General features: G+C 38.0%; 1 protein-coding gene across 6 annotated transcripts in view; it reads left to right on the top strand.

The window, feature by feature from the left end:
- Positions 1-283: 283 nt before the first annotated feature.
- Positions 284-14,260, top strand: part of LOC145680691 (uncharacterized) — a 172,392-nt gene continuing 158,415 nt past the window's right edge. For 4 of the 6 annotated variants that reach the window (XM_081751592.1, XM_081751588.1, XM_081751590.1 and 1 more), the window contains exon 1: positions 284-825. In XM_081751592.1, coding sequence (XP_081607718.1) covers positions 652-825 — 174 coding nt within the window. In that variant the 5' untranslated portion in view covers positions 284-651. The remainder of the gene's footprint in view (positions 826-14,260) is intronic. The other 2 variants (XM_081751591.1, XM_081751593.1) reach the window with 1 other exon arrangement.

The following is a 14,260-nucleotide window of genomic DNA, read 5'->3' as shown; positions in this document are numbered from 1 at the left end:
CGGGGAGGTTAAATAAAAAAATCAATTTAATTACGGTACTTTATTTACATAATTTTATTATTTGTGTTGAAATACCTGTAAATCAGAGCAGAGCAGAGCAGAGCAGAGATTTCTTGGCGGTTTTTGTGGTTGATTTAAGTACCGGGCTTGGGCCCTTGCCTTCCATTTGTGTTGTTGACTGTCTTTTGTTTTGCGTGCGTATTTGTTGTGAGAGAGGACGCAACTGTCGCGCTCCTCAACCTACCTGTAAATCTTGCAAGTCTTTGCGTTATATTTTGGCGCCTTTTAGAAGATGAAGAAGAAGAATGCGAAGCGGGTAAACCCACCCACAGGCCACATCGGAGTACAATACAAACTGTGTTTGCGTATTGTGTTCGGTTCTTCTCGAGTTAGGGAAAATAAGATTCAAGGGTGTTCAAAAGCAGAAAGTTCTTGTTCTAGTAAAACAAAAGTTATTGAATGATTAGGGAGAGTGACTATGCCGATCAACATTCTTGAGCACTTTTTTTTTTATAATGAGTTGGCATGTTGGTTTTGATCTTTGATGTGACACTGAAGTGAGACAGGTATTAAAATACCGTAATCTATGTTATTACTATTTGCCAATTTCTGAAAATTCCTTAATAACAACAAGTACACTAATCGACAGCAATGACTCTGGAAGTAGTACTTGTGAGCCAGTTAAAGTCACGAACTATTGATAGTGATTATCGCACGTTGTGCCGTTTCTGTTTAATGAAGACGACCATGAAGATAAGTATACTGGGCGAGGAAGGAGTTCGTCGCGAAATTCCAGATGCCCTCCAAAAATGTTTATCTCTTTCAGTAAGTACAATTTTGTACTTTTCATGATTTTTCAAAAGTCAAAATTTAGAAATATATGTGGAACTGGTGAAAAATTACGGGGAACCATGTCAGTAGACGCTGGTAGTTTCCATACAGGATATGTTATAGGTATAATTGTTCAACAAAATGGTTTCACTATCTCGTAATGGCTAATCGGGCATTAGTCGAGAAGACGACTCTACCAAATTTTCACACCTTGTTGCATTTTCCGGTTTCTTCTCGCAGAGCATGCATTAAATGAGGAGCTAATGCATATGTGGCCACTAAAAGCACAAATGTTAACTAACCGAGTCAGGGCAGGAAAGCAACAGGGGGTCCAAGCGGAGCGAGGGGGTGCGTCCGTAGGGGCAGGCGCGTCAGTGACGGGTGGCATACGCATCGAGGGTTAGTGGAAAAATACATACCTGCGAATTTCGAAATGCCCAGACCACACACACTTCCCTACAATACGAGCTCCTGTCACTAACAGTTGATGAGATTATATCCAGTTCATTTTCTGCTATTTCATATCTTGCATATGGCAGAATGCACCAATTTATTACAAATGCCAATAGTTTTTCTACAGTTAACTTCGATCCTTCAAAAAAAGTACTTCTCACAGCTGATACGTGTGTGGCACTCTCTTCCTTTTTTACCTCTACGACAGTAAAAAGTGTGTATATTGTCTCTCTTCTGAATTTTTGCTTCTTTTCCACACTTTGCACAATTTATTTTACGTTTCAACAGGCTATGGCGCTGCAAAAACTTACGCTCTTTATCGCACAATTCTTTCTAATAGATCCGTATATTAACATTATATCCATCGCAAACGTCCATTGCTAACACGAACAGGGCATGGCCGCCGTTAATTTTCACCTTCTTCGCTTTTTTGTATTCTTCCGCTTCAATAAATAGTTACACTTAGAATACGTTCACTACCATTCAAACTATGTTTCAATATGATATCCACTGACTGAAATTTCTTATATTCACACTCCTTTTCATTTACGAAAAGTGTTTGACATCGTATTTTACCTTAAAAAAATTGTTTTTAGTAGAGCCGTCTGCGCGAGTGAACCCGCTGATCGCTGTCTTTCACTGGGCAGCATGAAATAACTGATAGTTTTACACCAGGAGTTCCACTAGAACATCATATGGCTAATTTTCCGGTGATGGCGTCCCCGACTGGCACTTTTCAGAACTGCTACTAAGAATTCGTTCGTGATCGATATCAAGTCTTTCTTCTTGCATGGTTGAATACATATACAGCGTTTGGACATACCGCATAAAAACAGCAGTAATTACAAAAAATACGAACTAGCTTAAAGACACTAACCAATTTGTGCTAAGTGACTACTGGTAAGGAGGAGCGTCATTTCAGATTTTGCTTGGGGGCGGGGCAAGACCCCCTGATTTAAGTTAAAAGTTTCTTGTTTTTCACTGATTTACTATTATTCTTTTGATAAAATCTATATAAATTTCAAACTCGGGGGGGGGGGGTATTTGCCCCTCCCTGCCCCCCGTAAATGACGCTCCTGTTAATAATCACTAATATCAAGCCGGGTCAGGGTAGGGGCCCACCCAGCGGTGCATCTGTAGGAGGCAAGTACTTCAGCGACTGTGAGTATACGCTTAAACGAGGAGAGTGGAACAAGGCTTCATTTTACATAAAATCACCTTGCGTGTGGCGAGGCTTTGGGCAAGTTCTTACTTGTACATTTCATTCGAGTCTGCGATTTGGTGTCAGTTTTAAGAGCGTGTATGTTCCACTAGGATCGTTAGGTACCGAGTGACGTGGTGTCCTACTTCTGATAACTGATCCGTACTCTGTTGCTGATGGTTGTTGGTTTTTAGATGCCACCTAGCAGAAGTTGGTTTGTTAGTATAATGCGGTTTTTATTGCTATACGAGCGCACGCTGTATAGGTATACTCAGCCCTTCTCAAGCCAGTCTTCACCATCTAATGTATTCCTCTCTTAAACACTTTATAGGGGGCCGCGGTGGCTCAGTGGTAGAGCGTTCACCTCTGGTGCTTGGGGTCCCGGGTTCGATCCCAGCCCCCGCCAAGTGAACCTTGTGGTGGACAAACACCGTGTGCGTGGGTTTTCACGGGGTTCTCCCGTTTCCTCCCACTTTCTTCATTCCACCATTTCATTCATTACTCATCATCACCGTCTCCTTTAGCCTAACCGGCATAACCATAAGACGTAAACCTCAAAGATTTCATTTCATTTTTAAACACTTTATAAGGCAATAAGAAGTGCATTTTGTGCTAAGAGAAGTTCATATTTCACAAATGTAAGTGGGTAAACTTTTCCAATACACGCTCCAGCTGCGCATTGGTAAGTAGGACCGCATTAAAAGGGTAGAGTAGAGTAGGACTAGGAACGGGTTAGCTTAAGGTTAGGAAAGTTTTGACCCATTTTCATAAAATTAATAAAGTGTAATTTCTCGTTTCTGAGCGTTGTAAAGTTTACCCGGGTGTTTCTTATAATGCTAGTTGGAAACATGAGACGGTCAGGATTCATTGTTTTCGTTATTTCTGAATAGTGCGTAGTTGCCAACACTTCATAGTTGGAAGGTACTAATTTTGAGCGGTAATACAATACAGAGGAATACGTATTTAGTGAATATCAAAGAAAACATGAAAATAATAAAATATTTGTGATAAACAGGTAAGAATGAACGACGGAAATAGAAGAGGAGTAATTCTAGGTAATGGGATTTTAAAATAACAAATAAATAGTAACACATACTTGAAAACAGATTCATGTATGCCATCCGCGGAAAATTAGCACGCCACAGAGAAATGTCACGTATTTCTAATTACAAAGTAACTTAAATAAAAAAAATCATTCCTTCCGTTTGTGACGTCCCATTAGTCATGTGTTCACAGAGAGAAAACAAAATGACGCACGTACATGCGAAGAAGGTAGTTCGACCTTCAGTATTAGCGTACAGGCACGTTGCGCACATACAGCATCATAGAGTTCGATCAGTGTGGAAGAAAAATGGAGGTATTGAATCAGCTTGTTCGCATGTGTTTGTTTTATGACTTTAAAGTGGATCTATTAGCTACTGCATATATCTGGCATTTGGGGAGAATGTGAACGAACGCACCGCCAGACATTGGTTCCAGAAACTCCGTTCGGGAGATGTGAGCCTTTCGGGCGAACCTAGCAGTGGGCGACATGTGTTGGATGACGAAACCCTGAAACCAGCCTTCGAGGAGGACAGTGGTACAATGTGTGTTGAACTTGGAGAAAGGTTCCATGTTTACAATGAAACAGTCAGGGGTAATAGTTTACATCACGTACTTCTTATCTCCCCTGCACGTGGATACTTCTGACTGTTGTACTACCTACAGAAATGATTCTATATCATGTACAAGTGGGAATAGAACACATAAGAAATACAGATCATGTGTTCACACTTCCAACATGGTGCGTGAATACAGCGTGATCTCGGCTTGTTATCTGTTCTATTAGCACTTGTACATCAATTAGAATATTTTTTGTAGGTAGTACAACAGTAAGAAGTATCGACGTGCACGGGACATGCGATATGCGTTCAATTCCCCCCACACATAGTCATACATGAAGTACAAGGGCAAATTTCAGGAATGCAACAAAAAAGAGAATAAGGACCAGGAAGCATTCATTTTCACATACCTTAAATGGTAGGAGGGTATATGCGAGCAACTTCCAAGAGAAAGTTTTGAAACCGCGTTGCGAGGGGATGCTTTTTCTTCAACAGAAAGGAGGCCAAATGTCCAATGATATGGTGTCTTTTGTTCCCATATCTCGGAATGCTGTCCTTTGCGTCTCGCCACAACCGCTCGATATTTTGCGTATGAGCGTTAGTAACGGGATTACAAAATTCAGGCTATGATTCACTGCGAAGTGCTGAGACCCCACCTCAGCCAACCTATCATATAACTTCCAGCAGTCGCTATGAATGATTGTATCAGGTTCCACCCACTGTTGAAAAATGCCTAACAGCTCTTCAGCACTTCTGTTCTTGAGACACACATGAGTACATTACCAGAACCAACCTCCGAAAACCTACGTGCATTGGATCACACGATCGCAGTAATTTTTGCGTTTCCCGATCTTGGATTCATCTATCTGAACTGTTATCCCTGGACCCCCAAGTTTAGTAGAGGAATCCATATCCCAGCAGACGCAAACCTCACGACAAAAGCTAAACCAATCGATACAGGTTTTTCTACAGATATTCCGATTCATAGTAGCATTACTGATGTTTGGACGGCTATTCAAACACCAGTAACCTATAAGGCGCATCACCGTTAAAAAAATCGAGCTTAGCCCTAGAAAGAAACGTTCCCTTGAAGAGCTTCGTCGAATTTCCAATGAAACGTGTTTTCTGGCAGCGAAACACATTCCTTTCCCTACAAAAAACCGCGCCCGTACAACATTTACAACACAACTTACCTATTGGAATTACTCCATGCTCTTGTAGGACACGTTTTCCTTCATTGTTTCGTTCCTTTGTGGTCATTTTCACAACACCATATTCAGATATGCTACATCCCTCGCAGGGCAGCATGGTCATTATCACACCACCGATAACCGTCATCTTTGTCTTTTGTCTTCTTTCTACCTCACTACTCCTGTCACCACCTACATCAATGTGCGCAGACGCAGTTGCATTCACTGACGTGGCATCAAACATTTGAAACGGGCAACTCGTCACAAAAAACAAATCGGTCAAAAGAGTAGGAGACGGGAATACAGGTACGCTTTGTTATATTCTCGAATCACTCATTAACTAAATCAAAGTCGCTTTGTTACCTACTTTTTAACATCCTAGATAGCCAATCAATAATTCCTAAAAGTATGGCGTTTCTCCTCCTTCCCTAAATGGGAAGTTCGTCTCGTTTTCTATTTTCCAGTGAGGCTGCACCTGCATACAAGTTATGTATGTGAGTACACCACGCATTGTCGGCAGCAAACAAGGAACAGCGATTGACAACCTGTTTATCCTTGTTCACTGGTGACGAAAAATGGTCCACTATGACACTCCCAAATGTACGAGACATTGGTTCTCACCAAGTAACTCTGTTCTTAACACGTGAAAAACACTTTGCACCCACAAAAGGTTATGCTCTCTGTATGGTGGAATTGTCAGCAAGTGATGCAAGACCCTTCAGCAACTTGGCTGGGAGACACAGTGCCATTCGCATATTCACCGGACGTTTGCTCTAACCACTTGTTTCCTTCCCTCGACAGTCTCCTTCATGAGAGATCCTTCGAAAATGGGGTAGACCTGCTGGACGCACACACGATCTTCCTTGCATCCATGACTACCTAGTTTTATCACCAGGGTATTGTGCAGCTGCAGGAACGTTGGCGAAAAGTATTGGATGCCGATGAAGATAAGTTCGAAACCTAACTGTACAGCCATCCACTACACTACTCTAGAACGGCAAGAACTTTTTTGGTTACCTTGCATTTTTCCATGATTTAAAGATACATACTGTATTTCGGAGAGGTGGGACTTGTTCCCTTTCAAGTATCTGATTTTGTAAGATGTTCGTATTAGTTTTAGTATTTTTTAAATTTTAATTGTTCAGGGGGAAGGACTTAGTTTAACGTATGGTTAATATTTTTCATTCATTGTCTTTTGTGTGTTTCGCTCATTTTAGCAATCTAGAAATGTGGTCCTTGCTGTAGTTTTTTTTTCTGTTATTTTTTATGTTGCGTGTTTAAAATTTTGATAGATTTAGAATTGTGTTGCGATATAAAATTAGCTTGGTTCTAATCTGCTATCATTTGAAACATGCAATATTAAAATGATTATAGAAACGTTACAGTCTGAACCATCATTATTTTCTAACCCATTCAGTTCGTGAAAAATGGTTCCTGATGATATTTAATGAACTTATCCGAGGAACCAATTCCTACGAATCGATTAATTGAATGAAATGATTATAAAGCTTGCTGAGCTTTGCAGCATTGCCAGTTTTGGCGCAAGCTGCGTAGTCAAGGAGAAATTGGTTCTTTCAGGAATAATCCAAGGTCGGCTACTTCAGGTACATCATGCTGCAACCGTAAAGTAAATCTTAACCACATATCGTTAAGATGTAACTTGGGTTTCATTTCCTTCCGCTGTACATTTTTGTTTTGGTGCATATTAACAATATTCCGCCAAAAAAATAATAAGCAACTTTCACTCTAAAAGTGCAGATTCACTTTACGAGAACATAAAGATGCGTCCGGCCGTGTGCCATGAGAACAACTGTGCAAGAAACACAAACCAACTTGTGCTAGGTGTCCACTGAAAGCAAGTATACCATTTAACCGAGTCAGTGCAGGAGAGCAGCATAGGGGCTTGCTCCAACCTCGAGGATGCACCCATTTGTTTCCGGTCATTAGTAGACTATCGGCATCACTAGCGTCGTGATTAGTGGTATTAGTGGCAGGGTTTGAAAAGATCATTTTTTTTTTTAATAAGCCCAACCCACCTAGGCCCGTATGGTTTTTTTTAGTGTTTAATTAGGTTTTTTCAAAACATTTTAATGTATGGGGTAAAAGTTTTAAAATGTAATTTATATTTCAAGATTTTCGTTGTCAAACTTGCAACAATTTCCGATTCACTGCTGTTTTGAAAAAAATGGCCACCATTTTGAAATTTTACTTTGGATCACCGCCAAAATATATACAGCTAATTTAGAATATCTGGTGCTTCTACTCTGAAACTTTCAACTTAAAAGACCGACAATTGCCCTTTGTAGCGTGGATACCCGCTATTTTAAAGAGAAAATGGTCTCCATTTTGAAATTCTACGTTTTATTGTTGAGGTATTCAGTTCCGATGCTTTGTGCGTTCAACTGCGAGAATTTTCCGATCATTTCTTTCGTGACTGTTTTTTTTTTTTTTTTTTTTTTCCTCAAAAATGCAGCTTTCTGTGCTGTACGCCGAAACTACCACTAGTACGGAAGTTTGAATTCAGAACTTAAAATAGTAAGCGTTACGCAGTTTTCGGAACTGAGCATTAAGTTTCTTAAATTTGACAAGAAGTTTTACACTATTGCCGGTGTTGATTCTACAGAATGCTTATTTGAAGAGTAGCAACAAATAACTGAACTATACTACTGTTGTTGGAAAACCAAATTTTAAAGAAGAATACTTGTGTTACCATCAAAGATAATAAAAATGAATACTAATAGGTTTACTAGTGCACTACATATTTATTGGTAGTACCGGCACCTTTATCTTTAAACCCGCGAAACATATTAGAAATAACGTCCCTCGGCGTCGGCGAGCACACTATTTACGGAAAGTATTTTCTAAAATATAAAATTGTATATTTTACTTTAAATGGGCTATAAGCATAATCCATATTATTAATTTATTCTATAATTATCTCAAGCTAAGCTAAGCTAAGTTTTTTTTTTTTTTTTTTCAATCGGTGCATTCAGAACTTTATAAAGGTGTTAGGTTGAATGTTGTTGTATAGCTTATCGTGAAAGCATCTAATTCGCGCAAGGAATCTGATAAAAACCACTTTCAATGTGATCACCTTGGTTGTACCAATAATATACTAACAAAAAACTCAAAATTCAGGCGTGTTTTTTCAGGTGGGTCCAACCCGAAAAAAACCACTGTTTTTTGGCTGGGCCTCCTTGGGCAAACCCTGATTAGTGGTATCGCCCGTGCAATCTGACCCAATGTGTCCATGTCTGTGATTATCGGCAGAGACTATGAGCAAGTGTGTTTGAGTTTCTCCTTTACTTACACCTCAGTCGTGCAATGGCTCTGAGTGACATTCCACTTTAATGCTTAGGGCGATCTGCAGAGGAATTTATTCCGACCACTGTTCTTTGCCAAGGACGTTGTGCCGCAAGTTTTGTAGGCCGTCATTACCTTGGACACTTCCTCTCTACAGACTTAACGCACTTGCCACTTCGTCACGCTCGCACTGCTTAATCGAGTGCCAACAATTTTACCTCTTTAGAAATAAGAGAGATCGCAGAACATTCAGCGTCTGCTCTGTTTATTGCAAACACCTTTTCAAGAAAAATTTAATAGTAAAAACCCACGAGCTTCTCTATTTTTCACATAAATTTGTACCCCTGTCCCCCTTCAATCAAAATGACATGATAAAACTCCAACTAGAGGTAGATATCAACTACGTTCTAGAAAAGTTTCAAACTGTCAGCTGTTTTCCCGTAATGTGATCACAAACACAGGGAACGTCAATTTTACGGTGACATACATAATTTCAGTAGTGTTGTAATTTTTTTTTTTTTTTTTTTTTGCTGTGAAGTTCTTTTTTAATAAAAAACCGTTCTTTTCCCTTTTTTTTTCCAAATGTCTGTTTTTTTTTTTTCTGGTAACTATTATTTATTGATTTATGTTGCAGATTATTGAAATAATCAACAGAACTTTAGCCGAAGCCCTCGTAACTTACGAATCGTTTGTTTCTTTGAACTTATACAAGCAAAATTGTGCGATTATCCCTTTCGGACCCAGATCATATTTGGCGTTTTCGTAAATTTTCAGTTAGTGACTTGTTGTTCAAAGATCATTTACCCGATTGATGTGGTTAAGGCCTTGTTTTTTAGAAAAGGGATGTGGTTATTTTTTGGTGTAAGTTACATTGCAGTGTTGCCAAGGGCAGGAAATTATTGAGGGAAATGAAGGGGTGTAAATTTACAAAAAAGTCCCTAACAAGATTATATTGTATCTAGCATTACTGTTGCCATATGGGTCCAAGTCACCTAAAAAATTCTTTGGTGTGTTGACAAGATACAGTAAAAACCTAAGGTCGTTGGCTGTCATACAAAGAGGGAAAGAAAAAATTCTTTCATCATACACATGAAATGTTGACACTTTTTACGCCTCAGAAGCAAATATCAATAGATATGCCGGGGCTTCAGCTTCTCTAATTATCCTATTAAAACTTTTTATGGTGCGTTCTGTAGGGCAAAAAAGAGGCTTTCAGGTAATGGTACGTTTGTTCCAATGTAGTATATATTTTCTCGGCGATCCAATGTAAAATTTCAAAATGGCGGCCATTTTTTTTTCAAAACATCAGTGAATAGAAAATTGTTGCAAGTTGTGACAATGACAATCTTGAAATATATATCACATTTTAACAGTTTTACACCGAACACATTGAAATATTTCAAAAAGGACCCAATTAAACCCAATGAAACCTGAAAATTCCAGAAAAAACCCATATGGACCCAGGTGGTTTTTTTTTTTCAAAAATACCCGGGTTATTTCAAACCCTGGTTATTGTACATTTGATTACATTTTTTTGACTATTAACTCGTGTTGTAGTAGTTATAATCTCGACTAATAATAATATCGTTGTTGTAAACAACAACTTTATAAGGAAAATTTTCTTTTCTTTTTACATCTTAGTTTCAATACTGTTGCTGAGAAATGCAGGGTGTTTCAAAATGAATATCGGGGTTTTAAGTCTTCGTAGTACTTATTACATTTTACGTACAATTATAAACAATACATCAAGTAAAAGAGCATCTCAAACAGTCTTTGTTACAAGTGTTCGATGTGAGCTTCATTCGTCACACGGTACATATCTAGTCGATAGGCGAGAAAAGCCCATAAACTTTCCGCCATATGGCACAAAACACATTCAATTTAGGGGAGTCTCGTTTCAACTGTACGATCTCCTGAGGATTTGCTGACGGCCAGATGCGAACATTATGATTGTTCACATTAGTTCTTAGGTGAAATGTCGATTTATCACTGAAGACGATACGATCCAGAAAATCTTCATTGTCATGCAGCAATATTTCATTTGCGAAATTGGAACGTAAACCGTAGTCTGTAGGCTTTAGACCAGTAGCAACTGCAAACGATAAGGACGTAGTTGTAAGCGTCTCCTTAATATTCTTCACACAGACGGTTGCACTGTAACTACAGATCCAGTCTTTGCAAAATTAAAACATAAAAAGCTTTCTGCTCTCGAATCTCCATTTTGCTACCAGCTCTTTCTAACGGCAGACAGAGAAAACAATGCATGTGCATGCGTGCGTACAAGACTGAGTTATTGATTCATTTGATAATATTTATAATTGTAATAGATACTATAAAGTTTGAAAACCCTAATATTCATTTTGAAACACCCTGCATTACTTCAAATTATGTCATCCTGTATTCATGTCTTGTGTGTACATATCATCAGGGCCGGCCCTGGACAATTTGTCGCCCCGTGCAATGGCATATTGCCACCCCCCCCCCCTTTCTCCAGAAAACACAAATCTTAAAAGTCATGATTTTAAGTATGCTACTCCAGCATGAACAACGAAGAGGAAGGAATTCACTCGCACTCAGAAAGGCTTAAATACTACAAATACAATCTCGTTGTGTCTGTTTTATTCTTTAAATGTTAATATATTATGTTAGTGAAAGATAAAGCAAACACACTTGCAGAGGAAAGATGGTAATCCTTTTTTATAGAATTCAATATCGAGCTTCAATCTCAGTATATCCCTTTGTAATTATAGTGCAACTAGCTCTTTTATCTTTATTTCTTGATTTTCCTTCTACATTTTTTTAAAACTTGTTTTCACCTTCAATGATAACGATCTTATATCTGACAAAGACAAGAGTAGCTTTCACATCAGAACTCTGATAACTAACTAAATGGAGCAGGTGTTCGAGAATTGAGTTCTTGTACAGTATTTGACAACAATCAAGCAAGTTGTGCTGGGATTTTTTTGACCACTTGCTTTTGCACTGTCCATGTGACCTTAAACTAATGCGACCTAAACATAATTTAGAAATGTAGTACCGGTATTCAAATAGAAGGTCAGCTTAGTAAATTTAACTAACATCATCATGAAGTCTATTTCCAACAAGAAATATTTATTTTAAATAAAGTACTTACGACTGATATTGGCGCCCCGTGCAAATGTACATATTGCACATATAGTAGAGCCGGCCCTGCATATCATATATCTAGTCGACAAATTATTTATGTATGATATTTAGAAAAATACTAGTAGGCAAATTAGTATTAGTTTTTACCTTTAGACAAGTTATTTGCATTTTATACTGTACGCGATATTATTTTCGTAGTTATTGAAGGAATGCTTTCACGAAAAAAAAAAAAAAATCATTTCTACTTTTATTTCTTAGTTGATATTGATGAAATACTGTTAAACTCGAATTGTTAGTAGGTATGCTACTCATATATATTATAAAATATTTGTACCGTATCAGTATCTAGCGTTTAATTTATGTTGCATTTTACGGTAATTACATCTGTATAAAAATAATTCATATTTAAATAGACGTAAGAAACAGTACAAATGGCTATTTGAAGAAAAGCGAAATTTAGAAAAAAAAAACGAGAGGCAATGTTTTGTTTTCTAAAAAAACGTACATTTCTGAAAAAATACGAACTTTTTTTTCTATTTACAACACTAAGTTCCAGTGTGCTGTGCCCCTTTCAGTAACTTTTTAGAATTCCTAAAGTGGACCCATTATTAGATTCCTCTTCTGAATGGAACTATCGTAGAAAAATGGTACAACATTAACCCTGAAAATTTTTAGAAACAGAGTTTTCTATTGGGAATCCGTATATTACAGTGTCAATAAAGATTATTGCTAGTATATTCGTTCCTAAAGCTTCCTGTGAGTAAAGAAAATAACGAGCTTCAACGAAAACCGTTGGTAACTTTTCAGTCTCTTCTCAGAATAAGTACTCGGCATAGAAAAAGCTACAAAAAGTTTAAATTCAAATTACTAACAAACTCTTGCGCCGTGTGCTTATGCATTTAAGAACACACGTATCGATCGACTGTTTGCTCCTGGTAATTAATCCAACCCGCCCTTCTCCTCCTCCTCGTCTAAATCAGTCCTATGACGTAATATACACTTTCCGTTTAGACGGAAAAAAAACACACACACACAAAAAAAAAAAAAAAAAACAGGAGCCATGTTTACAACTTTATAGCTCTAACACCGTCTCTTTCATTCGTTAGTTCTGAAATGCCATTTTAGAGCCTGAATAAATTAAAATGTCACAAAATGTTCCCATAGCTTCATAAACGCCTTTATTTGCATTCTTTTCTTTCTTCAAACACTACTTATCACATCAAACTTGAAAGATATTCTTTGTGAAATCTATGGAAACTGTCAATCACGGCAGTAGATTTTGTGCTTCCCAAAATGTATAATGCGGACGCAGAACTCGAAAAACTACTACAGAAGTGAGTGATATTCAAGGATTAATTTCATTTCTTACTTTCCCCTATTTAGGAAGTCTAATATCCTCGGACGGAAGAAGCGAAAAAGACGTAAGTTGCAGAATAGCGCAGGCTAAACAAGCATTCTATAGGAAAAGAGACTACAAACATTAAGAAATGTGTCGCTGGACGGTCGTAAACGATTTAAGACACTAGTATGGAGCGTGGCGCTTTATGGATCAGAGACATGGACATTGAGAAAAGCCGAAATATCCAAGCTGGAAGCATTTGAAATGTGGTGTTGGCGTAGAATGCTGTGCATATCGTGGACCGAAAGGAAAAGGAATGAAGACATAATAAAGGAAGCTAACGAAGGACGACAGATCATGAAGATAATAAGAAAAACAGTATGCTTGGCCATTTTATTCGGCACCCCGATTGGATCACCGTGCTGATAGAAGGAAATCCAGGAAGAGGAAGACCAAGAATAGAATATCTAGATGCACTTACAAGAAGAAACCTTATCAAAGTATAAAACAGCTCTCCCAAGCGAGAGAAAAGTATTAAAATAATTTCCATGTTGCCCACCAACCTATGGTTGAGGTGAACAAGAAGTCAGTAATTGTGTAAGGTATAGGAACCACTATCTAAAATGTAACGGTTATAGCTTATTATTCTTATTTTACACGTTACATTCCAGCCCACAGTTCGTGTAAAATTTTTAAATTATGTCAACACGATTGAATGATACAAAATCACACACACCACATAGAATCACTTACGTTTTATTCTCAAAACTCCATTAATTATACTTTATTTTTTCGGCTGTCATAGCAACGTTTTACACAAACAACTGTCTGCTGTTTTGGTAACTAAGAGTACCAATTATACATATAAAATCAACATATATTTTCAGCTACCAAGATTAAATCTTATTCTTTTATATTTAGAATCAAGAACACCTAAATTCTTTTCTTCTACACAACAGATTGTGTACTTTTAAGCACCGTTGCCCGTACTTTTAAGCACCAGGGCAGGAGATGTAATTTCCCCCTCCCTTGAGTGTGATAAAAACATATCGTTTGATGAAATGCATGGTAAAACACTGATATAAAAAGTGAAACTCAGATGACGGCGGAGAACCTCCCCCCCCCCCCCGAAATGACTCGGCTTTTAGCAAGAGTTACGACAGCACATTGCTATGGCGTTTACATTTTGTTTCAAGATTCGAAGGTTTGATTCCAA

The sequence above is a fragment of the Thermobia domestica genome, chromosome 3 (genome assembly GCF_964235325.1).
Source record: "Thermobia domestica chromosome 3, izTheDome1.hap1.1, whole genome shotgun sequence".
Classification (NCBI taxonomy): domain Eukaryota; kingdom Metazoa; phylum Arthropoda; class Insecta; order Zygentoma; family Lepismatidae; genus Thermobia; species Thermobia domestica.
The sequence above is the reverse complement of the archived record's forward strand: the minus strand, read 5'-3'. Positions and strand labels throughout refer to the sequence as shown.